This window comes from Muntiacus reevesi, chromosome 13 (genome assembly GCF_963930625.1).
Source record: "Muntiacus reevesi chromosome 13, mMunRee1.1, whole genome shotgun sequence".
In the NCBI taxonomy this organism is placed as follows: domain Eukaryota; kingdom Metazoa; phylum Chordata; class Mammalia; order Artiodactyla; family Cervidae; genus Muntiacus; species Muntiacus reevesi.
Genome location: NC_089261.1, coordinates 64,125,944 through 64,151,615, shown reverse-complemented (window position 1 = coordinate 64,151,615; position 25,672 = coordinate 64,125,944). Strand labels below are relative to the sequence as shown.

The window sequence follows — 25,672 nt, the reverse complement described above, 5'->3', positions numbered from 1 at the left end:
TGCCGCGGGAGCACCCACAGCCACGGGCTGGGAGCGGAGCAGGGGAGACGAGTGTGTGGGTGCACAAGTCCGAACAGCCGTGTGTTCAGAGATGCGGCCCTCTGCCTCAGCGGCTCCGCACCAACCGGGACCTCAGGGAGTCACCCCCGGTGTCCAGCCTGTCTCCCGGGGTTCTTGAGAGGAGAAGGTGCGATGCCTATGGGCCCTCAGCGTTGGCTTCCCTCTCTCTTCCGTGCTGGCGTGTCAAGTACCAAACCCCCTCAGGTCCTCAAACCCCTGTGGCATCTGTAACCTGCTCGTCTTCCCTCCCTGGCCTCCCCAGCCTCACCTTTCTACTCCAGTTTCCACACTGACTCCCTGGGCCCGGCAGTGCAGGCTGGAGCCTCTGGCCGATTCCAGGGAGAAGGTGCAGCTGCCCCTGCGTCCCAGCATGGGATGGGCGTTGGGGGGGGGCGGGGCCGGGCATGAGAACCAGCAGCTTTGGGGGCACGGGGAGCATAGCCAGGAGGAACAGGGGGCGGAGAATGGCAGGAAATTATAGTTGAGCGTTTGCTTGGGGCTCAGCCAGCACACGGAGAGTGTGCAGGGTCCACAGGAGCTGAGCCGTGAAGTGCTGGCTGTGGAGAGGAGCAGGACCCCGGCCCAGCCCTCAGGGAGCTCCGTGTCCTGGAAGGATGGACGTGCACAGCAGCGCTGTAGGTCAAGGCGGACGGGACGCTTCCCGGTTAGAACTAGAAGCAGTGCAGTGGGAGCACAGGGTGAGATCATGTTCACCCAAGAGGCTCCAAGAAGGAGTGCTTTGAGCTGTTGGAGGAGATCTAACTCTTAGCTTTAAATAAGGCTTTCCACACCGTTGGCTGACTACTCGTGTTCCTGAATTTCCGTCCCAGCAGAGCCCTTAGCTGCTTTCTGGTTCGGCTCCTTCACGTTTAGTGGGGAAGGAAACCCAGGCCCCAGGAAGTAACGTGCACCGCTACTCAGACCAGAAGCCCGTCCCCTGACTTTCAGATCAGTTTCTTTATATGCTGATATGGGAAATGAAGGGTTTGCTGACAACCATTTTAGGAGCTTCTGCAGGAGCTGAGGTTGATAAATTAGCCTGTTGAGGGAACCTGGAGCCCCTGGTATTTATCCAAACAATTTGGAAGCATTATAGACTTAAGAACCCCTAGGGCACCTGACTCTAAATAAAAGTATATTTGGTTGTTCCAAAGTCAAGTAAGGATGAAGCTAAGCAAGTTCTGCCTTACAGTTTATTTATTTTATTTATTTTAATTTAATTTTATAACTTAACATTTAATATAATGGTACATTATAGATTTTAAAGTAGCTTATTGGTACATAGTTCTTACACTGTACAGCTTGCTCATGTAAAGTATATAGTGTAATCACTGTTAGTTAAATCACAGTAGGTGCAACTGTCATTACAATCAATTTTAGAACAACATAAGAACTTTAACAGATTTTTTTTCATTTATTTTTATTAGTTGGAGACTAATTACTTTACAATATTGTAGTGGTTTCTGTCATACATTGACATGAATCAGCCATGGATTTACATGTGTTCCCCATCCCGATCCCCCCTCCCGCCTCCCTCCCCATCCCATCCCTCTGGGTCTTCCCAGTGCACCAGCCCTGAGCACTTGTCTCATGCATCCAACCTGGGCTGGTGATCTGTTTCACCCCTGATAGTATAAGCTGAGCAAGTTCTGCCTTACAGTTTAGGTAGAACAGGAGCTTGGAGCAGACGTTAACCTGTGAGCAACCTCGGCTTCTGGACCAAAGTTTCCAAAACCTGGAAGGGCCGTAGCTGCAAAGCTGGCAGTAGTCTCATGATGACACCAGGCAAGGGACATCGGAGATTGTGCTGGCTGGAACTCATTTTGCAAATGAGCATTCATTTTTAAAGACCTCTCAGAAGACTGGTGTTTAAAGGGTCCAACCAGAAAAACATTAGTCGCTTAGTCATGTCTGACTCTTTCTGACCCCATGAACTGCAGCCCACCAGGCTCCTCTGTCCATGGGATTCTCCAGGCAAGAAGACTGGAGTGGGTAGCCATTCCCTTCTCCAGGGCATCTTTCCAACCCAGGAATCGAAACCAGGTCTCCCACACTGCAGGCAGATTCTTTACTGTCTGAGCCACCGGGGAAGCCCGAAAAGAAAGTGAAAGCTGATCCGTCGTGTCTGATTGTTTGCGACCCCGTGGACTGTAGCCCAACCAGACTCCTCTGTCCGTGGAATTCTCCAGGCAAGAAGACTGGAGTGGGTTGCCATGCCCTCCTCCAAGGTATCTTCCCAACCCAAGAGTAGAAGTATGGCCTCCTGCATTGCAGGCAGATTCTTTACTGTCTGAGCCACCAAAAAGTGCTGTTGAACTTGGCCCTTACATTATTTTGGGTATATAGGTTTTTTGGATGATAACTCCATTAATATCAGGTTTGATTTAGTTATGAAGGTGGAGATTACTAGTCCTCTGATGCAGCATTCCCTGGTAGAACCAGGCCAGGGTAGCTCTCCGTTGTTCACTCCAGCTGAGGCCCTGAACCTGCAGGTCAGCTGCAGGCAGCAGCCCCCGGGGCCCTGGAGACCAGCGAGGGCGTTTGAGCCGAGGAGGGACTGATGCCGGTGGGAGGGTTAGTCCCACAGTGTGATGTGCAGGGCCGCGTCCAAGAAAGGGATGTCGGAGGCGGGAGCCTGTCTGTACACAGCCTATGAGCTGAGGATGCTTGCCATCTCTTATAGAAACCAGGAGCACATGACAGAGACCCGGTGTGTCCCACAGAACCTTAAATATTTGGTCCCCAGCTCTTTCTGGAAGAAGTTTCCTGAGCCCTGGCTTAGATGTGTGGTGTGGGGAGACGGGACCCCCGAGAGGTAGCCGAGCGTGGTGGCAGGAGAACGTTGCCGGGAACGCAGCGGCCATCCTGGGGACAGACGTGCTCTCCCCCTTCGCCAGACTACGGTGAAGGCAGGGGATGCAGAAACGAGCCCTGGCCGCTCCTCTCTAGAGATTGCGGAGGCCCCAGGAGAAAGGGCTTTCCCGGGGAGTGAAGGTGGTCCAGAGGCAGGGCGCAGCAGTGCAGAGAAGCTGTTATGTTTGGTAACAAGTGAGGGGAGGAGAATTTTTAAGAAGGATAGAATTGGCATCCAGATGACATGTGCTCAGGAGGGCAGACAGTAACCACTGGTGCTCTTTATCGATAAGAAATAAGGTAAGACGCCAGACAGAAGCAAGTGATGGCAAGATGACTTGGAGGCATTTAAGACAAGGAAGATCTGAGCATTCATGAAGGCGTGGGATCAAAGCCACAGGAGACAGGAGCCTGGCATCCGTGGAGGATTTGTAGGAGCGCCAAGTGACAGGGTCAGGAGCACGGGCTTGACGGACTGTTAGGTGGAAGAGGCGGCAGAGAGCACCATAGAAGATTCTGGGCCTTCCATTAAGCTGGGGGCCTTATGATGTGGGAATCCGTTATGAGAAAAAGCACAGAAAGGAGACTCCAGAACAGCCGCTTCGGTGGGGGCACCAGGCAGGGTGCTGGGAATCGGCGAGATGAGCAGGACTGCTGAGCAGTGCCTGGTGGCCCAGGCCTCCCTGTCTTCCTCCACGAGCCTCTGTCTCACATGCTTGGGCCTAAAATGAACCTGTGGATTGCGATGGGCAGCGCATTTCACAGGAGCCATGGTGGCTGTGGCTGTGGCTGTGTCGGGGTGTCTGCTTCCAGGATCCAGGCTGGAGATGGAGTTGTGATCGCGGAAGAGATCTAAGGGACCGGGTGAAGTTGGAAGGGTCAAAAGATGCCTCTCCCCTCTGCCTCATAGGCGGGCCAGGCTGGGGACGGGAGACCAGCCCTCACGGCTTCTGTCTTTCAAGTTAGGGTTTTCTTTAGCAGAGACTCACTCGTGACCCAGAAACCAGCGTCATCTGACCGCAGCCGTTCAGTAGCGTGTGCTTCTGCCGTTCTGTTCCAAGTCAGGTGGTTTATTTATGTAACTGAGGAGGGGCCTTTGCGGATTAGGGTGACAGGTCCCAATCTTGGCCATCATCTTTCTGGAGGGCAGGCCTGGCACAGCTAGACCGAGTTGACACAGTGTCCCGGCCCTCCTTGTCGGGGAAGGAGTCCGAGACGCAGACACTGTTGACCTCCTGTGGGTATAAAAGGGTGACTGAGAAATCCCAAGTCAGTGGAAGTATTTCATAGTGAATTAAGGTCATTGGATGAAAGGCGAACTATTTTCAGTTATGCTGGTTCTATTTCTGTCCTCCGCCACCCCCACATCCTTTATCATCAGCTCACATGGGAATGGGCACCCTTTCTGTTGAAGGCTTGAGAAATCTAGTTCAGCCTCGGTGCTCATTATGGTCTGCACTCTAATTGGCCTTTATGTTGACTAGGATGGTAGTACATCCAAGAAACCCGAATTTTTAAAGCAACCTGGATTCTTTATTACTTGTCAGTAAGGGTGGGAGGTTAGAGAAGAGGCATCTGTTGCCCTCCCAGCCCTCTCCCCCTCGTCCTGCTGAGACGTGATTACGGGGTTTACAGCTGCTCCCGATACCTGACGCTCTCCAAGCCGCACATCCTCTAGGAGTTTCCTCTCCTTTCTCAGGAATGAGCAGACACTTGAGCACAGTGGGGTCTCTGTCTCTTGTGTGAACGATGCTGTGAGGCCTCATGGTACCTGAGTTGGACCTGGTGAACTTGTGCTCGGTTGGCCTGGAGTCCCAGGAAATATCCAAGAGCATAACGAGGAAATCAACATCGCGTGATGGGAGCTGAGACTTAAACAGAAGGTGTTGTCAAGTCTCGCTGAGCACTCCAGAAGCTTTTGTTTGCGCACTCACAGTAATATGCTATTTATAAGGCTATTTATAAGGTGCCCTTGTGACCTCAGACAGACAGCGTTTCATTAGCCTAGTTGCTGTGTGTGTTTAAAAGTAGCAAGACCATGTATTTTAATAGAAATAGCCTGTAATTCAATATTTCCACTAACCTAGGCTCTCACCACCCCCACCTCTAAATGTGAATTGATGACACTTCACGTATCCGGTTGCCTCCTGGCCTTTTACATCATGGGCTCCTTGGAAATAAGTCACTTCCTGGAAGTGTAGATATAATGACTTCTGGACCCTGGTGTGTCCAGAAAGCTCTTGAGAGCCTGCAGGAGAGAGCCAAGTGTGTGCTGTGCATGCGGACACCCAGTGGTGTGGCTGGTAGTCAGTGCACCCCAAAAGGAAAACTCTTACAGTGAAAAAGAATTTATATTTGCACAAAAACACTCCAAAACCAGCTTTGTTAGCTGTTTCATTTGAAGTAATTTTTAGGCTGATCTTTCAGTCGAAAATATTTAATTACTGTTTTTTTTTTCTTTCTTTTTTCTCTTCTCACCATGGTTCATGAATTTTTCAGCCACCTCTTTTTCTTGACTAATTAAACTGAGCAGTTGTCTGTTGCTACAACTTCTGCCAAACAGCGGTTACTGTTGGGTAGTAAAATAAAGAAAAACAACACTAGTCACAAAAATGTGTTCTAGCCTGAAATACAAAATAATAAATAACATGGAGTCCAGTTGGCCTGTTACTGTCATTCCTGGGTGGGGATTTCAAAACTGCAGAGTCACGTGCCTTGATCTTGAATAACCGTGAATGCATATGCTGACAAAGTGAAGTGACACTTTTTTTCTCTCCTTTGGGGGTCCAGTCCTGTCACACCCTCCGCCCTGGCTGAGCTGCTGGACCTGCTGGACAGGAAGGCCATCTCTTCATCCGCAGCCAAGCAGGTATGTCCACACCTCTTGAGGAGTCCAGCCACCCTGCCGGCCCAGTACAGGTTTCATGTGAACCTCCACACTACGTGGATTTCATCATGGAGGTATTGTAATAAATGCTTCTAAGTGCTGTTTGAGGGGGCGGGTGTTTCTGTTTCTTTGTTTATTGCTTTGTTTTTGGAGGTAATGTCCTCAGCACTTTTTTATGTTAATTATCTGTTTATTATTTTTGGCTGTGCTGGGTCTCTAGCTGCAGCGGGCGGGGGCTTCTCTTCATGGCAGGGCGCAGGCTCTGCGCACACATCTTCAGTAGTTGTGGCCCACAGGCTTAGTGCCCCACCGCATGTGGGATCTTTCCACACCGGGGATCGAACCTGTGTCCCCTGCATGAGCAGGCAGGCTCTCTTGTTTCAATGTATTTCTTTTTAATTGAAGGGTAATTGCTTTATAAGATCGTGCTGATGTCTGCCGTACATCAGCGTGTGTGAGTATACATGTGTCTCCGCCCATAGGCACACATGCGCGTCTGTGTCTCCTTTGCTGCCCTGCACACAGGTTCATCAGTGCCATCTTTCTAGAATGCATACATTTCCCTTAATATACAGTACTCGTTTTTCCTCTTTCTGACTTACTTCACTGTGTAATGGGCTCTACATTTATCTACCTTATTAGAACTAACTCAAATTCATTCCTTTTTATAGCTGAGTAATATTCCACAACTTCTTTAACGTACCACAACTTCTTTAATCCATTCATCTGTCAATGGACATCTAGCATCTACGACATTTCCAAGTTCTGTCTGTTGTAAATAGTGCTGCAGTGAACATTGGGGAACATGTGTTTTTTTAGAATTGCAGTTTTCTCAGAGTATGTAAAGTATGAAACGCAAAAAGATACAACACTGAAAGATGAAATCCCCAGGTCGGTAGGTGCCCAATATGCTACTGGAGATCAGTGGAGAAGTAACTCCAGAAAGAATGAAGGGATGGAGCCAAAGCAAAAACAACACCCACTTGTGGATGTGACTGGTGATAGAAGCAAGGTCTGATGCTGTAAAGAGCAATATTGCATAGGAACCTGGAATGTTAGGTCCATGAATCAAGGCAAATTGGAACTGATCAAACAGGAGATGGCAAGAGTGAATGTTGACATTTAAGGAATCAGTGAACTAAAATGGACTGGAATGGGTGAATTTAACTCAGATTATATCTACTACTGTGTGCAAGAATCCCTTAGAAGAAATGGAGTAGTCATCTTAGTCAACAAGAGTCTGAAATGCAGTACTTGGATGTACTCTCAAAAATGATAGAATGATCTCTGTTCATTTCCAAGGCAAACCATTCAATATCACGGTAACCCAAGTCTATGCCCCGACCAGTAATGCTGTAGAAGCTGAAGTTGAACAGTTCTATGAAGACCTATAAGACCTTTTAGAACTAACACCCCAAAAAGATGTCCTTTTCATTATAGGGGACTGGAATGCAAAAGTAGGAAGTCAGGAAACACCTGGAGTAACAGGCAAATTTGGTCTTGGAGTACAGAATGAAGCAGGGCAAAAGCTAATAGAGTCTTGCCAAGAGAACGCACTGGTCATAGCAAGTAGCCTCTTCCAACAACACAAGAGAAGACTACCCATGGACAACCAGATGGCCAACACCGAAATCAGATTGATTATATTCTTTGCAGCTAAAGATGGAGAAGCTCTATACAGTCAGCAAAAACAAGACCGGGAGCTGACTGTGGCTCAGATCATGAACTCCTTATTGCCAAATTCAGACTAAAATTGAAGAAAGTAGGGAAAACGACAGGACCATTCAGGTATGACCTAAATCAAATCCCTTATGATTATACAGTGGAAGTGAGAAATAGATTTAAGGGACTAGATCTGATAGAGTGCGTGATGAACTATGGATGGAGCTTCGTGACATTGTACAGGAGACAGAGAGCAAGACAACCCCCAAGAAAAAGAAATGAAAATAGGCAAAATGACTGTCTGAGGAGGCCTTACAAATAGCTGTGAAAAGAAAAGTGAAAAACAAAGGAGAAAAGGAAAGATATTCCCATCTGAATGCAGAGTTCCAAAGAATAGCAAGGAGAGATAAGAAAGCCTTCCTCAGCAATCAGTTCAAAGAAATAGAAGAAAACAACAGAATGGGAAAGACTAGAGATCTCTTCAAGAAAATTAGAGATATCAAGGGAACATTGTTGCAAAGATGGGTTCAGTAAAGGATAGAAATGAAAAAAATAAAATAAAGGACAGAAATGGTATGGACCTAACAGAAGCAAAATATATTAAGAAGAGGTGGCAAGAATACACAGAAGAACTGTACAAAAAAGATCTTCACAACCCAGATAATTATGATGGTGTGATCACTCACCTAGAGCCAGACAGCCTGGAATGTGAAATCAAGTGGGCCTTAGGACACATCACTATGAACAAAGCTAATGAAGGTGATGGAATTCCAGTTGAGCTATTTCAAATCCTGAAAGATGATGCTGTGAAAGTGCTGCCCTCAATATGCCAGCAAATTTGGAAAACTCAGCAGTGGCCACAGGACTGGAAAAGCTCAGTTTTCATTCCAATCCCAAATAAAGTCAATGCCAAAGAATGCTCAAACTACCACACAGTTGCACTCATCTCACATGCTAGTAAAGTAATGCTCAAGATTCTCCAAGCCAGGCTTCAGCAATACGTGAACCATGAACTTCCAGATGATCAAGCTGGATTTAGAAAAGGCAGAGGAACCGGAGATCAAACTGCCAACATCCGCTGGATCATAGAAAAAGCAAGAGAGTTCCAGAAAAACATCTATTTCTGCTTTATTGACTGTGCCAAAGCCTTTGATTGTGTGGATCACAATAAACTGTGGAAAATTCTGAAAGACATGGGAATACCAGACCACCTGACCTGCCTCTTGAGAAATCTATATGCAGGTCAGGAAGCAACAGTTAGAACTGGATATGGAATAGCAGACTGGTTCCAAATAGGGAAGGGAGTATGTCAAGGCTGTATATTGTCACCCTGCTTACTTAACTTACACACAGAGTACATCATGAGAAACACTGGGCTGGATGAAGCACAGACTGGACTCAGGATTGCTGGGAGAAATATCAATAACCTCAGATATGCAGATGACACCACCCTTATGGCAGAAAGTGAAGAAGAACTAAGGAGCCTCTTGATGAAAGTGAAAGAGGAGAGTGAAAAAGTTGGCTTAAAGCTCAACATTCACTAAACTAAGATCATGGCATCTGGTCCCATCACTTCATGGCAAATAGATGGAGAAACAGTGGCTGACTTTATTTTTGGGGGCTCCAAAATCTCTACATTTGGTTTCTGCAGCCATGAAATTAAAAGATGCTTACTCCTTGGAAGGAAAGTTATGACCAACCTAGATAGCATATTAAAAAGCAGAGACATTACTTTGTCAACAAAGGTCTATCTAGTCAAGACTATGGTTTTTCCAGCAGTCATGTATGGATGTGAGAGTTGGACAATAAAGAAAGCTGAGTGCTGAAGAATTGATGCTTTTGAACTGTGGTGTTGGAGAAGACTCTTGAGAGTCGCTTGGACTGTGAGGGTATCCAACCTGTCCATCCTAAAGGAGATCAGTCCTGGGTGTTCATTGGAAGGACTGATGCTGAAGCTGAAAGTCCAATCCTTTGGCCACCTGATATGAAGAGCTGAGTCACTTGAAAAGACCCTGATGCTGGGAAAGATTGAGGGCAGGAGGAGAAGGGGACGACAGAGGATGAGATGGCTGGATGGCATCACCGACTCAATAGACATGAGTTTGAGTAAACTCGGGAGTTGGTGATGGGCAGGGAAGCCTGGCGTGCTGCAGTTCATGGGGTCGCAAAGAGTCGGACATGACTGAGCAACTGAACTGAACTGAACTGATACTAGTAATGGGGTTTCTGGGTTATCTGGTAGTTTTTTTCCTAATTTTTAAAGGTATCTCCATAGTGACTGTTATCAATTTGCATTCCTACCAACAGCTGGCAAAAGGGTTCCCTTTTCTCCACACCCTCTACAGCATTTATTGTCTGTAGATTTTTTGGTGATGGCCATTCTCACTGGTGTGAGGTGATACCTCATTTTAGTTTTGATTTACATTCTCTAATAATAAACAATGTTGAGCATTTTTTCATGTGTTTATTAGCCATCTGTACGTCTTCTTTGGAGAAATGTCTGTTTAGGTCTTCTGCCCATTTTTTGATTGGGTTGTTTGTTTTCTGATACTGAGCTCTGTGAGCTGCTTTATATTTTGGAGATTAATCCTTTGTCCATTGCTTCATTTGCAGTCACTTTCTCCCATTCTGAAGGTTGTCTTTTCATCTCGTTTATGGATTCCTTTGGGCAGGAGGACTTTTAACCACTGGACTACCAGGGAACTGTCTAAGTGCTGTTTTTAGAGAAGTCACTGGGTTGTTTTTATACTGAGAGGTAGGAACAGTTTATGTAACAAATGAAATAAAGCCTCTCACATGTGCGACAGAGGTAACGTGCTTTTCATCTTTGTTAACCAGGGAGAGTAGTTGTTCCAGGCCTTGCCTGGAATATTTCCCAAACATTTGTTTATGAGAGGTGGGGCCCTGCAGCTCCCGGGGGCTTGGACGGCGAGCATGCCCTGCGCCCGGGGTGGCCAGCACTGCTCCCTGACCTCGTCCCCCCGTCCCATCCTCTGCAGCCTCCCGCCCAGTACCAGGGCTCACATGGTTACCCCTGAAAGTCATTCTTCCAGCAGGAAGGGTGCGGTCAGACAGACCACTTACCACTACATAGATCAAAGTCTACACGCATGCCTAATGTGTGAAGACCCAGAAAAAAATAGCATCACTGTCAGAGGTGGCCTTCCGCCTCATCTCCACCCCCGCCAGACAGTCTCAGGTAGGCCCAAGGTTCCTGGAACTCAGAAAACGCTTACAAATAAGCACCAAGATAAAGAGCACCAAGGCAGCCGCCTGATCTCAACTTCAGATCTCACAGCTGTCAAGTGCTTCAGCCAGAAACTTAATGTTATTTTAATGCTGCCTTTTGCATCTAATATTTATACACGTCCTCAGTAGTGGCAGGTTACAAAGTGAGGCTTTGGAGAAGCTGCCGCTTTGGGCTAATTACAAGGCACCATGGAGCATACACCCCGCTCTGAGCTGGGAAGCCAGGGACAGGAGCTAATAAAGACTGTTTACCCACCACCAAGCGAGGCTGCCAAGTGCAGGAACCACGGCACATCAGGCAGGCTTTTGGTTGCCTGGATGTCGGAGGAATACAAACGGTTATGACGGAGCTCCGCAGCAGCAGAAAGAGTAATGGCCTGAGGGCAGAAAGAGACTGTATGTGCATGTGAGGTCAGATGAATTGTAGCGTTAGAAACCGAAGAGAAAAAGACCTTCCCCTTCCCACTCCTCCTGCCCCAGTGAAGAAAACTGGGTGCAGTGAATGTGTGAGTTTCAGGACAGAGCTGGGAACTGCAGGGGCTGCTGACTGCCGGGGTCAGTACAGATAGAGACATTTTTGGATTCTGTTCGCTTCTGGTGTGTTTAAAGGAGGTAGGGGTGGATCCTGGCTTCTGTGAGGCAACTATAGAATCAAAATAAAAGTCTTACTAGCAAGGCAGTCAGCGTGTGTCACATGAGGGACTCTCCCTTATACACTGTTGCCTTAGGAGGTTTGCCTTTTCATTTTTCTACTTTGTTTTTTAAAAAAATAACTGATTTTTCTGGTAGGAAAAATGGTATTCTTTTTCATTATAAAAACTTAAGTAATTTTCGAATTCTACCACCTTAAATTGACTACCGTTAGTATTGGGTGAACGTCATCCCAGGCAGATTTTCATGCAGAGAGACCGTTGGAAGACTGGATTATGGGATGTGCAGATGGTGGGTTAAAAAAAATAAGACTTTTGAAAATAAGAGGTTTTTATGTATTGTTCCTTAGTTCTGCTTGTTTATTCTGAGTTGATTTGAGTCTCCCCTGCTGCGCGTGGCTTCTATCATTGCGGTGGCTTCTCTCCTTGTGGACCACAGCATCAGCTGCCCCGCGGCGTGTGGGATCTTCCCTTCCCAGGGATGGAACCCATGGCCCCTGCATCGGCAAGCAGATTCCCAACACTGGACCACTAGGGAAGTCCAGCTTTATTTTTGAAGAGGTGTACAGTTCGTTGGTTTCTAGTCTAGTCACAGGATGGATAACCGTCACCACTGTCTAATTTCAGAAGATTTTCATCACCCCCAAAACAAACCCTGTGCTCAATTTGCAGTCTCTCCCCATTAACCCCTCACTCTAGGCAACTACTGATCTGCTGTCTGTCTCTGTGGATTTTCCTATTCCGGACATGTAAGGTAAATGGACTCTTACAGTATATAGACCGCTCGTGTCTGGCTTCTTTCACCTAGTATGATGTTTTCCAAACCATCTACGTCATGCCTGTACTTCATGCCTTTCTTAGGTTTTTAGAAAATATTTGTTTGTTTTTATTTATTTATCTGGCTGCACCAAGTCTTAGTTGGGGCATATGGGATCTTTAGTTGTGGCAGGAGGGATCTAATTCCTTGACCGGGGACCGAACCCAGGCCTCCTCCATTGGGCGCACAGAGTCTTAGCCGCTGGACCACCAGGAAGGCCACTTCCTGCCTTTTTATGCCTAAAGACTATTCCATTGTGTGGACGAACCACATTTTGCCTGCCATTCATCAGCTAGTGGAGCACTTGTGTTGGTTCCCATTTGGGGCTCTGCTGTGAACATGCGTGTACAGGATTTTGTTGGTACGCGTCTTCAAAGTTCTTGGGGCTGTACCTCCAGGAATGGAATCTCTGGGTCACGTGGTAATTGTGTGTTTTACACCTTGAGGACCTGCCAGACAGTTTTCCGACGGGCCACCCCGTTTCACAGTCCAGTCAGCAGCGTGGGATGATTGCAGCCCTCCACGTCCCCACCCGCAGTGTAACAGTTCTTCTCTCTGACTAGTTATCCTAGTAGGTGCAAGGCAATAGCTCAGGGTGGCCTTGATTTGCATTCCCCTTTTGACTAATTACATCAAGCATCTTATTGTGTCTTATTTTTATGGTGTACTATAAAATGTGTTACATTTTACAGTAGAAAATGTGTTACAATTAATTTTTACTGAATTTAGCAGAGGAATCCAAGGAGGCCTTAGGTTTTAGCAAGCCTGTAAGGCAGAAAGAATCATGTTCCACAGGTTATTGGTGTTTCCTCTGACAGAAGTGGATTGGATAACTAGGAGATGGGGAAGAAAGTTGACTCAGGATGACTACTCAGAATGACAAATAAGCAGGAGTCATCCTGCGTTGAGAATGTTCTGGACTCCAAAGACTCCCACTTTATGTCGAATTTATTATTAATCCGTCTTTCGCCACCTGGCTCTCCCTTCCATCATCACCCATTATTTTCATCCCTGACACGTTCCACTACCCCTTCCCCCCAGGTGTCCCAGCAGTGCTTCTGAGACTGACAAACCTCCTCCCCTTAGCTCCCCAGGCACCGAAGAGTTAGGAGGGCAACAGAAACTCAAAGATTATTTATCACCCTGAGAAACTTCTGGTAACTGCAGACAAAAGCACCTGGGCTGTCCTCTCACAAGATCCATTTCTGTCTACTGACAGAGTCCCTGTCTCCTGTCCTTGCCAAGGACAGGGCCCACCAAACCCCACCTGCAGAGCCACAAGCCCGCTGCGGCTGGCAGACTAAGGTCCCGAGCCTCCGGGGACTCAGCGGCCCTCCGTGTTGCATAGACTGCTGGCCAGCCAGGCCCCGAGAGTGAGCACCCCAGATCCATGCGTGTCTCCACCGTGCGAGCCTAAAGGAGGGGCACGTGGCCCGCTGTCCCCCAGGGGTTGTCTCCTTAGCACGCCGTGTGAGCCGTTTCCACTTGTCTTCTCAGAGGTCTGCTTTTAAACAAATCACCAGAAACCTTTTAATGCAGAAAATGTTGTGGCGTGCAGTAAAACTTTCAAATGATCTGATGTCTCTTCCTCCCTTTTTGGCGGGTCAGTTCTTTGGATGTTTTCCTGGGCCGCCTGCTCTCAGAGGCCTACATTGATGGCCATGCCTTTCTGGGAGAAAGACCTTTCATGACGCCTACCTCTGCCCAGAGGGGCACCCTCTCTGTCTTGCCTGTCGCCACCCCCCCCCGGAACAGGTCTTCCCCCCACACCCTGACCCTGGAAACCCAAACAGGCGGAGGCAGGCCAGGGGGCTGTGTGCTCTCCTGGCCTTCCCTGCAGATCTTTTAAAACTAACTAGCTAGCGACACAGTCGGGTGGTGGTTAGAAGGCTGTGTGCTTGACGCGCAGGAACTGAAGGCTGAGTTTCTGCCCCATGTGTCAGAGCCGGCTCTGGTGGGCAGGGTGTGCTCAGGGGTCCCCAGCTGCATTCCCCACTCAGCTGGTAGGAACCCCTTGTGACGGTTTGTCTTGGATGGGCAGCAGCAGGCCTGGGAGCCGCACACCCGGCCAGAAGCAATTGCGCTTCCATAGTGCCTCCCAGGGTGTAGATCAAACTTGGACAAAAGCTGAGGATCAGTGCTGCAGCACGAGGCTGGCAACCCCGGAGCCAGGATGACTGCAGCAAGGGGGCCAGGGGAGCCCGCGGAGTCTGGCCTGGGCCACCTGCAGAGGCTCCCGCCCTGCTCGACTCCAGCCAGGAGTGCAGTCTCTGTCTTAAATGGGAAGGAGCAGAGGACTGGATTCTGGAACCCACTGTGTCAGCTCACGGGGGCTGGAGCTGGGCGCCACTTGACTGATTTGGACAGCTAATAAGCTGATGCATTCTTAACTCTGGCGTGGAGAACACTACGGCCCCCAGGCATTTGCTCCTGGAGGCCCCCGAGGGGTGTGCATCCCTGGGTCACTTGGTCCTCACCCCAGCTCTAGCCCACCACCCACTCCAGGAGCAGCCAGCCTCTCTGCATTTAAAAGCATCTTCCCAGCCTTGTTCTGAATGCTGTATTTTGGCCGTGATCCCTGAGCTGCCTCTACTCTGGTTACTTTGGCCCAGGCAGATCCAGCCAGGGTTGGGGCCTGTTGGGTCCCAGCTGTACTGGGTGCCAGGCAACCAGGCTGAGCCTGGGCGGTCAACTCAGGCCGGCTCTGCACTTTGAGCCTCAGTGGCTGCAGAAACCCGTGACCACCAGGCATTCAGCTTCCAGGCCCCGGCTGCAGGCAGTATCCATGCCTGCTTCCCGGGAAAGGGTTGCTGCAGAGATGCTTAAAAGAAGGCCTTGCAGGTGATTTCTGTTATGAGCCAACGCGTCCCCTCCGCTCATTCATCCAGTGGAACTCGTGTCAGTGGGGCCCTGTGAGGAATCACGGAGTCCGCCAGCGTGGATGACCCATCCCCGTCTCCACCAGCGTGGTCCCGGGCTCAGTGTCTGCCCGTGGCTGGAACTCACTGACCCTCCTCCTGCCCCAGCAAGTGGAGCTGGCGGAAGAGCTGAGCCCTCCTCTCTCCACCCACTCCCCCCAACAGGTGTTTGAGGAGCTCTGGAGGAATGAAGGCAAGACCCCAGCACAGATCGTTGCCGAAAAGAATCTCGAACTGCTGCAGGATCCGGAGGTCCTGGAGCGGCTGTGCCGCTCCACGCTGGAGGCTCATCCCGACGTGGTACGCGGCCCGCGGGCAGGGGTGGTCATGCAGGCGCAGTGGCTTCGGGCGGAGGGTGGCCTGAGGCTCACCCCGGCGCCTCTGCTGCTCTGCCCAGCAGTCCAGAGGAGCGTCCTAACAACGGCTAGCCCAGTTTCATCCGTAATCCTCCAATTATTTTTCTCAGTTTGTAGCTAAAGTCAAGAGATGCAGTTAGGTGAACACTGGAAAAATACAGCTTTTCCTAGGAGGAAGATCCACCCCTGCCGTGGAGTCTCACGGCATCCCAGTGGGAGGGGGAATCAGCCACTGTCCACCTCCCGTGGTGGGGGGCGCTTTCGCAGGGCCCCCACCTGTTTATCAGAAAGCAGCAGGCGGCACTGCCTGCACGGGGGCAGACACTTCAGTTCTCTGCCTTGGAGAGGTGGGAGGAAAGACAGAAACTTTGAAAATTATTTGTAAATTATGGAGCAAGTCCTTCACGGGAACAGAGCTGGAAATCATTTTGTGTTGTGAGCAGAGAACAAAATAGAAAAAAGCTAAAATGAGGCGCATTCCCCCCCCCCCCAAATCTAATCATTGTGCAGAGATTCTTTTCAGTGGGGGAGAAACTGCTACCGCCCCTTTCAGAAGGATGCCACCCACTCATCAGCTTGCAGGGACACTAACAGCCTGTGAAGAGCTCTCGATAAGGAAAATGAGCCTGCACGGGGTCTCGGCAGTCTCCATCTCCCGGCCTCATCTGGAGTGGCTGATAAAGACACTTCCCCTTTCAGACTCAGTCTGCGGCAGTGCGCGCAGCTCCGCGCAGGCGCCGGGCTGATCGGGGCAGGTCAGGCGGGCGACCCTGACGCTGTGGCTGGCTGACAGTGCTCAGCGCCCCTGCCTGCCCGCCCGCCGGGCACCCCCACCCGGGTGCTTGGGGAGCGTTGCAATCTCGTGGGTTTGTCTTCTAGCAAATGAGCTTTTTGGCAGGAGGCTGAGGGAGGAGGGCCCACTGAATGCCTGAAGGGTTTGGGGAGGGGGTCCTCACGATCCGGCACTGAGCACCGAGGCTCAGCTCTGACGCCCCGCAGCCCTCCTCGCGCCTTCTAACCAGGAGGCCCGGGAGCTGGTGCCGCCTCTGCCTGGAGCCCAGAAGCCTCCTCCAAATGCCACCGCTCCCCTTTGTCCTCCTCTCATTTTGTGTCTAATTCAGAAAAAAGAAACTAAATTTGTTTCAGTAAACCCAAACTTGATTTAGGATTTTTTTAGGTAAGAATCTGTTTTCCCCTCTAAAATAATTTCTGTTTTTAAAGGTAATGGATCTAAAGAAGGGAAACCCCAGAGCTATAAACAAACTGATCGGGTTGATCCGAAAAGCGACTCTGGGCCGAGCAGATCCGACAGCGATCAAGGAGGTGGTGGAGAGGCAGCTGTCGTCCTGACGGGTTCGGGTCTCCCTGCCGAGGCCCGGCCAGAGCCTGTGCAAGCTGATGTCCCGGGCCCAGCCAGACAGCCCTGCCCACCTGCGCCTTGAGATGCCACCTTCACGGAAGGCTTCATGGACATTGCAGGGTGCCAGGAGAGGTGCCGCGATGGTGAGAAACACAGTGATGCTCAGCGCACACACTCTTTCAGATGCTGTAGCATCCTTGGAGGACATCTCACTCTGCAGGGCCCTCATCCATTTGTAAGCAGGTCCTCTGGGCCCAGCACTGTTCTGGGTGCTGGGGATGGGCAGTGATGGAGAAAGACGGTGATCTGGAGGCAGTGTTTTGTTTGGGGAGCTCTCATGATGGGGGAGGAGGGTTTTAATAACCAGAAAGTAGTGGTATCCTCCCATCCACTGAGTAAATCTGCTGTCGCTCATTCAGTGCTCTGGGATCCCAGAAAGCAGAGATCTGAACGTAAGTGATTTTTTTCCTCCATAAAAAAGACAGCATCAGTTTTCAAATAAATTTAATGAATAAAATATATACTGAAATATCACATAAAAAATTAACTTATATGTCAAAGATTGTGCAGTTGATTGATAATCCCCCCTCCCCACCCTCAGATAAAAAAGCTGTAGCATTAAACTGATTTGTTTTGCCTGGGAAGAATAAGAGGACAAACTAGTAAATGGAAACCGTGGCCTGTAGCGGTCTCTGTGGTCTGGTTAACAGCACCTCCCCGGAGGCAGGGTTGCCGTCCCCCTGACAGTAATGGTGTTTGTTTCTCTGCCGCATGGGGGACCCCTTTGTTCCCTGCGTGCCTTTGTTACCCCTGACTCGGCACGAAAGACCACGATTGTGAGTGCTGATTTTCAAAAGCACCTGTCAAATAAGCTGACGTAAGAGGACAATATCTTGGGCAGCCCCGACTTTACACTGAGTTCTGTCTGTACTGAGAAGAGGACAAATGTCTTCATCATGAGTGGTGCTCCGGAGGCAGCGGGGACCCCCGCCAGCGCCTCAGCTGTTCACGGTTCTGGTTGTGGATGCTGGCTCAGGACTTCCCTAACTGGGAGTAACGGAAGCACTGTCCTTCTCCCCAGCCAGAAGAGCAGGGACAGGAAGGAAAGCAGCCATCTGCTTTACTTCAGACAGGCATGAAGAGGTGAGGTTCTACTTTGTAAACAGTGAGTGACGCAGAAGTGTTGAGAACACCTGACATCACCCAGGAAGCCATGCCCCTTACACGTCCTGTTAACAGTTCTGAAAACCGCTGGGCCTGACAGTACACAGTGTTCATCAAACCGCTTTTCGAGACCGAAAGTCAGAGCCAGTCCCCAACCCCTTTGCTCCTGAGACTGGAATCTGGCAGCATCATGATTTTGTAAGAAATGGTAAGAGTTTGTTTTCCAAACTCCATTTTCACCAAAGATATGGCTTCTTGGTCATCAGACTTTACAGGAAACACGAGCCGACCTGTGCAGACCATTTTAAATCAAGGGCTGACTTAAATGGGACTGGGGAGGGGCGGGGACCGTTGAATAAAGACCATTTACCAATATCGTGTCATATGTAAGCTGTATTATGGACTGATCATTTTGGAGAAAAATGCTATTGCTGGGGTGAGGGTGGGGGGCAGAGAGAGAAGGAAATGGGTAAAGGGGGTCAGCTGTATGGCGGCAGACAGAAATAGCCCTTGGTGGCGAACACTGTAATGTTTAGTGAAGCAAAAATATGTCATCCACAAGAAACATGTTATAGACCAGCTACCTCAGTTTAACACAAAGCACCGGATCTCTCCAATGCTGATTATCATCCAGCTCTGACAACTGCCCGTTAACTTGAATGCCCACTTCCGAAATCCTAAAACTCAGATTATGTTGTTATAACTGCTAATAGGAAAAAGAAAAGCACAGCTGATCTCTTACTTGGAACCTGACTAGAGATTTGAAATACATGTTTATGTAACACCCTAAGAAATCCACAACGTATGGCTCTACTTGTTAAAAGGGCTTCACTGAAATACAATTTTAAATGCCCTTTTGCATGAGTGTGAATTCAGTCTGGTGGTCCGCTATTCGGGGGGACTCTCATTAAAATGGATGAGCTGTCTCCACAGGTGAAGCGATCGCCATCCGTCACTGGGATGCACACACCTGTGGGCCGGGAGAGGGGCGCGCTGGAAGACTGGCTTCCCCGGCGGACCTGCTCAGGCACAGAGCATGTGCTCTGGTTGAGCAGGAGGTTGGCTGGCCGGTTCTGGTGGGAGGCGAGGACTGGCAGCCTCAGTGCTTAGCGTGCTACCAGGCACAGAATCAGGTCTTAGTAAAAGTTCATTAAATTTATAACACTAAATTAATGGCCAGGGACTTCCCTGACAATCCAGGGGTTAAGACTCCATGCTTCCACTCCAGGAGGTGTGGGTTCAACCCCTGGTCAGGGAACTAAGATCTCCCAAGTCTCACAGCCAGAAAAAAGAAAAAAGATTGCCTTTTGCGGGGGCCCTTTTGTATGAGTGATGGGCGCTACCAACCTCTGGGCTGTGGGGGAAAAAAGTTGTCATTATTTACGCCAAGGTAAGGATGTTTTAGCTGAGTTCCCGCCTCCTTTTTTATAATTAGAATCTGGAAGAAGACTATGGATTTTTTTCAGGTAAACACCCTCCTAAAGCTTTGAGTTGGCTCATTCAGTACATAGCTTATGACTAGGACCCACAACCTATGTTGTATTTTTCATGTCTGTTGAGTTTAGCAGCATCATTTCATGGATCCTACATAGTGGCTATTTGGGGGAAAAAAGAACACTAAATCTAACTGAAAGGCTATCATTTTCCACTACCAAAAGTAGCACGTAGATTGCTGCCATGTCTCTCCAGCAGATTTTAGACAAATGCATTCATGGACTGTTTGTGAGCAGAGCTTGATCCCTGATGGTCAGATGGAAAGCATCTGATTGAAATCTCTCTGCCTCCCTTAGTCAAGCATCTTAGCCAAGATCATTTAAATATCATCATCGCCACCAAATTCCCTCTTTTAAAATATCTGCAGGGCAGAATGGGGCCTTGTTACAGGTGGGCCTTTTCTAGACGTGTCCCAGTAAAAAGTCAGCTGCCACTCCAAGGAGCAGAGACCTCTGCAGCCTCAGCTCCATGAAATGCATGATCTGGCTCAAGAGCTGCCATCAGCCTTGTCAGGTTGTGCAAGGACCCAGTAAACCTCAGGTCCCCCAGAGATGCACAAGGTGTGTGGGACGCTGCTGGCAGCCTTGTTCCTTGTGTGGGAGACAGCAGGGGAAAAATACAAGTGACTTGGGGGCAGGGAGGGGCAGTCTCAGCTAACATCAGTCCCCGTCTTAGGTCTGCAAGTACAAAAGCCAAAGAACTTTGTCCCCGCAAAGCCTCAAGAAAATTTTTTACCAAAGCCCTGTTTATCCTGTTAATGAGCTGCCAGGATGACCTGTCCTCCAGAACAAGGAATGGCCTAATAAAAGCCTGAATATAGAGAGGATTTACTGAAGCAAAATTATCCTGAAACAATTCTTAATCTTTCGAGAGCTCTTTCTAAAGCGTTTAGGTTTATGATGGTCATTCAAAAGTTGGGGGGGGAGTCAGCTCCATTTTGTTAAAATGTTCCCTCTGTGATGTGATTTAAGAATAGAGTATAAACTTGTTTGACAGTGTTCTATCTTAGGATGTTAATTAGATGGAGAAATCGTGTTGTGTGATTTACTGACTGAGGGCTGAAGCAAGAAGGGGTCGAGAATATCCAACGACCGGAAGCCTGGGCTCCAGAGGCCTGCTATTCAGGAAGAACTAATACCGCTAAGCTGGCTGGGGTGCAGGGCGAGCCACAAATTACACCCCGCTGGCCGGTGACTTCATGTAGCACGTGCAGTAGTGTTTCGTCTGGTCGCTGAGTCACGTCTGACTCTGCGACCCCATGGACTGCAGCACTCCAGGCTTCTCTGTCCACCGTCTCCCAGAGTGCGGTGTCCACTGAACTCAACTTCATGTCCACTGAGTCGATGCTAGCTAGTCGTCTCAGCCTCTGCCGCCCCCCTTCACCTGCCGTCAACCTTGGCAGCATCAGAGTCTTTGCCAATCGGTGGGCTCTTCGCTTCGGGTGCAGTAATAGCTGACCTGAAATAATGTCTTTCATTTAAATGGCTGAGTGTGCCAGCCACTTCAGTAAATGCATGGCTGACGATGAGTGACCACACTGACCCGCCCGCCCCCACGTGAGATTGGGCGTGACTGCAGACGTTCACCTTTCTGCCGGTGGCACGTCCCACCCGCGCCCCGGCCGCACTTCCTGTAGGGGAGCAGGCGGGACACATCCACGTTCGGATCAGGCAGCCCACCCGCAGTCCCAAACCTCTGGACACAGCCGGAAGCCCAGCCACGGGGAGCCGCGACCAGGCTGAGTCAGACATCAAAAACAGCTCTGAGCCCCGAGTGCCATGTATCCTGTTTCTAGATTCTGTACCTAAGAGGACGCTCTCCCCACAATACCCTGGCCCCAGGATGTCTTAATGGCTTGAAATCAGCCACTGCAGCAGACCTAAATAAAAGCCACTTGCTGAGGAAAAGGTACCCCCGAGGACCCACAGGGGAATAAAGAGCCCCTTCCTACATGTTACGGAGACACTGATTCCAACCCTAGCACCCCAAAGTATTTTACTAAGGAAAATGGGGACCATTTCACATTTCCTCTATCAGGAAAAGGAAGTACCTACTAAAAAAAAAAATCTCTGATTGGTTACTCCAGCATTGCCATTTCATGTCTGGGACTCTCTATTTTACTCTGTAAAATTGTATTTTAGGCTAAACTCAACCCAGAATCACTTTAGAATTTTAAAAACATTTACTTGGCTATCTCCAAAAATCAATTTTAAATATCCCAGTGCTCTCGTATACTTTGAACCACAAAACCCAGTTCATCTAGAACTTCACATCAGACCCTGAATTATGAATCTCAGTGAAGTGCTATTGCAGGGACTTGTGACTCACGCCCGCTGCCCAGGACCCCCAGGCCTGACACAGTGACCCAACCCGGGAACACCAAAGCCCATGCCCACTGCACCTTCCAACCCGCAGCACAGCGGCTGACATGGGCCCACCACCTGTAGCCCGCCAGGCTCCTCTGTCCATGGGATTCTCCAGGCAAGAATACTGCAGTGGGTTGCCATGCCCTTCTCCAGGGGATCTTCCTGACCCAGGGATCAAACCCGCGTCTCTTAACATCTCCTGCATTGGCAGGCAGGTTCTTTACCACTAACGCCACCCGGGAAGTTCATCTACTTCAGTACCAAGATTTTTCCCACCAAGGATTCCGATCGCCACCCGGCTGCATTCAGAATCTCCCTGTCTGCCTAGACCGGCGTTCCTCTCCCCAGACTCCTCAGGTCTGCTCTTGTTTTAGCTCCCGGTCTCTCTGTGTGTGCCCTCACGCATGTCCACCCACCCCCAAACATCCTTGCCCAACCCACCTGGCTGTTCAGCTGCAGAGGCTCACCCGTTCCCACGAGTGTACTGCCAGGTTCCTTTTCTGACCTCATTTTGAGAAACGCTGGACATAATACTCCGGTGGCGGGCTGCAATGCATCCAGAAACCCGAACCAGTGTCCGCCTCCAAACAGACAGGGCTGTCCTGTGGGCTCGCTACCAGCACCCACCACGGGAGTTAATCCTGCCTCTCCCTGCAGACTCGGGCCACCTCCCTCCTCCACTAAGTCTACTTCAGTACCTGCTTTAAATACATACTCTTCCCCAGAGAGTGCCTTCCACATTGGGGACTGTAGTTTCCTATAATAAAGGAAGAAAAAGACCCCACACCATCACCAGATAATGGAGAACAGTGTAAATCACACCGGAAAGCTAAAGGATATGGCTTCCGGATGTAACTTGAGCATCTTATATACCCAGTGAGTCCAAACTGGAAGATAAATAACTTGTGCAAAACAAAACTGGAAGGTAATAAATTACAGCCAAAACTCCATCTTTCTGCTCCTCTCTCCGCCTCCGAGACACTTTCTTTTCCAGGAGAAACTTGTGCAATACGAGTGGGCGCTGGGAAGCCAAGAGCAGGCCAATGTGCACCGCAACTGGCAAGCCACCTTTCTAGACAGGCGAACAGTCAGAACGCACAGTGCCTCCATAGCTCTGGCTCCTTACCTAGACCTGAAGACTGTGAGGCTGGCTCCGAGGAGTCCCCTGGCCCCAGCCAGCGCTCCAGGGGCCTCATCCCGGGGGGGACTTGCCCGCTTTGGATACAGAGCAGCCTCAAGGTCCCTGAACACAACAGCAGCCTCAGCTCCACAGCATCTCACGCGCTTCTCCCCTTCATGCCCCTGCTGTACTAGGGCCTGATTAAAACCCACACCAGCGCTGCCGCCAGGGTCTCAGCAAGACACCCACAAAGAGAGAAGGGAGACCTGGGGTTTCCAATTTCCTTCCAAACAGAGCTCATCCTAGTTCCAAGCGTCTCACCTGCACACAGTACAGGGCAGTGGAATCTAATAATATCCATGAATATCGGTTGTTTATGGTCTTGTTTTTTTTAGCCCACAATTATTTTGTGTGCTTCTCCCTCTCCGTGGGAGTAGACCGAGGCTCTGAGTATAATTACGCCTGGCGGAGTGGGCTGCAGAGCAGAGATGCGCTAATACATCACGATGGGGCCTTCTAATGAGCCCCATTACTCAGAAGGCGGCGTTTCTGTGCAGAGCGAGGCCCCAGCAGGCACTTGGCTTGGCGGGGCTCCCTATGACCTGTTGGCCCCTGCATCCCAGTTCCCAAAGAGGCTGTACAGTTCCTGTTTCTCTACAAAGTGCAACATATTAGAAAAAGCAAACAGATTTTTAAATAATTACCAAGGTTTGTAGAGATTGTATTTAGTTTACCTTTATCCTTTCCCCCACTCCATACTCCCCAAAAATACCCACCATGAGATAGTTTCACAAATGAATCAGTTTTTCATAAAACACTTAGAAAAATAACAATGGCTGTCTTCTTACATAAGCATCAGATACCATGCTTTGTTCATTAGGTTGATCAGAGTCCTAAAACCCCAAGTAACAGTTTGCATAGGCAGAGTTCATTGTGTGCAAATCTTACTAAAATAAGGCTATTTTCAGTGTTTAGGTGGTGATACAATGAGTAAAGAAAGCTCTCGAGCAAACGAGACATTTCCCTGCTTTCCACATTCTCTCCAGCTATACCTGACTTCCTGGGCAGAGAGCTGAGACCAATGGATTTGCCTGCTCCATAAGGGTAAGGCAACATGTGTTGGATGGAATACAAGTGCTGGAAGCAACACGCAAAAGGACGGATGATGCGGGCTTGTGTTGGAGGCAAGAGGGGCTCCATCTTTACTCCTCCCTTTGTAAGAGGGGGCCATGATGCGGAAGGTGGCAGGGGCGGGTGTGTGTTCATGTGCCGCTGGAGGGCCAGCCCTCTGGCACGGGCACCTCCAGAAGCCACTGAGGCCTGGGGGCCACTGGGTGGACCTGTGCTCCCACTCAAAGGGATGGGGGAGCAAGGACCAAGCCCTCCTGAGGAGGAAACAAACGGAGCCCAGAAAGCCTGCCAAGGGAGCAACCACGTCAGTGGGCAGACAAGGTGGGGAAACCTGGCTGGAGAGAGAGGAGGTGCTCAGAAGGCCCCCTCCCCCAGAATCAAGTGTCGTCAGGAAGTCTCCAAGTAGAGATGTCTGTGAGCAGCTTTGCATTCAGCATTCAGTCAAGACACTAGACCGCAGAAGACCAGAACCTCCATTCCAGACTACCAGCAGGCGTCGTCCGCGTCGCCCAGGACCCTGCAGCAGAGGATGGAGTGCTCCTGGGCCAGGGCGGCCAGCTCCTTCAGGAACTCGGGGAAGAGGGCGGCTGCCAGCATGGTGTCCCGCACTGGCGGGGGCAGGCTGGGGGGCGCCCCCGACACCTTGGCTCTGTTCGTCATGAAGGGCTGAAGCACTCTCGGGGGGCCATCCAAGAAGTTCTTGCCGCTTCCTGTCCTGGAGGCGTCCAGAACGGGATCTGAAAGCAGAAGGCAGGCAGCTGTGGTGAGGAGCCTCCGGAAGCCCTCTGTCCAGCCCTTAGGTGACGTGTGTGTGTTTGGGGGCGGTGCACGTTCAGTTCCCACCCTGACTGGAGTCTGAAGACACGGCCCCAGCCCCTCTCTGCTTCCCTTCGAGACACTCAGATCCACCCAGCAGATCAGCTCCAGCATCAGGCATGTAACAGGAGAGTTTTACCCCAATTCCCACATGAGGCTCTACAAGCAGAAACTGTGGCAAGAATATAAGTTTATCAGGAACCGTCTGTGCCTAGGGCGAGGCGAAGGGGAAAGTGGGAAAAGGCATCTCCTCCCGCTGAGACAGCCAAGTGAAGACTCGGGTGAGCGTGATGGTTCTCTAGGACAACAGGAGTTCCACCTGCCCTCCTGGCCTCCCGGGGTCGGAGTGACCATCCTCCCTTCGCCAGCTGAGCCCGGACCACCCCACAGGGCTGTGGAAGGCGGCCTGAGTCACACACCCCACACTGCCCACGGCCTGGGTCAGGGCTCTGGCCTCCAGGGCTTCCTGCCCCGATCCCCACCCGCTTCTGGGTGGGACCTCCAGCCTTTGGGAGGAACAGAATGGGTGGAGCCTTTCCGAGGTTGGCACGATGGAGCGGAAGCTGCAGGCTCGTCAGGCCAGACTGGGGACTTTCCACCACTGTGGGCATCTCACAGCAGCAGGTGGCCTGGACCTTCTGTTCAAGCAAGGTTTCCCCGAGTTTCAATCTCAGTTTCAATAATGTTCATCTAAGATGATATGAACCACATTTTGCATACCCAAGTGATTTGCATTTTCCTATCGAATCAGTTTACCAATTAAAATGGT

General features: G+C 49.9%; 2 protein-coding genes across 9 annotated transcripts in view; one reads left to right on the top strand and one right to left on the bottom strand.

The window, feature by feature from the left end:
• The window catches only part of GATB (glutamyl-tRNA amidotransferase subunit B), a 91,138-nt gene extending 72,830 nt beyond the window's left edge, over positions 1 to 18,308 (top strand). Inside the window, exons 10-12 of one of the 4 annotated variants that reach the window (XM_065904703.1) lie at positions 5,704 to 5,782; positions 15,262 to 15,396; positions 16,674 to 18,308. In XM_065904703.1, coding sequence (XP_065760775.1) covers positions 5,704 to 5,782; positions 15,262 to 15,396; positions 16,674 to 16,802 — 343 coding nt within the window. In that variant the 3' untranslated portion in view covers positions 16,803 to 18,308. The other 3 variants (XM_065904701.1, XM_065904702.1, XM_065904704.1) reach the window with 3 other exon arrangements.
• Positions 18,309 to 18,318: 10 nt separating this feature from the next.
• FHIP1A (FHF complex subunit HOOK interacting protein 1A) overlaps positions 18,319 to 25,672 on the bottom strand; it is a 297,893-nt gene continuing 290,539 nt past the window's right edge. For all 5 annotated transcript variants that reach the window (XM_065904697.1, XM_065904699.1, XM_065904698.1 and 2 more), the window contains one exon: positions 18,319 to 24,824. In XM_065904697.1, coding sequence (XP_065760769.1) covers positions 24,571 to 24,824 — 254 coding nt within the window. In that variant the 3' untranslated portion in view covers positions 18,319 to 24,570. The remainder of the gene's footprint in view (positions 24,825 to 25,672) is intronic.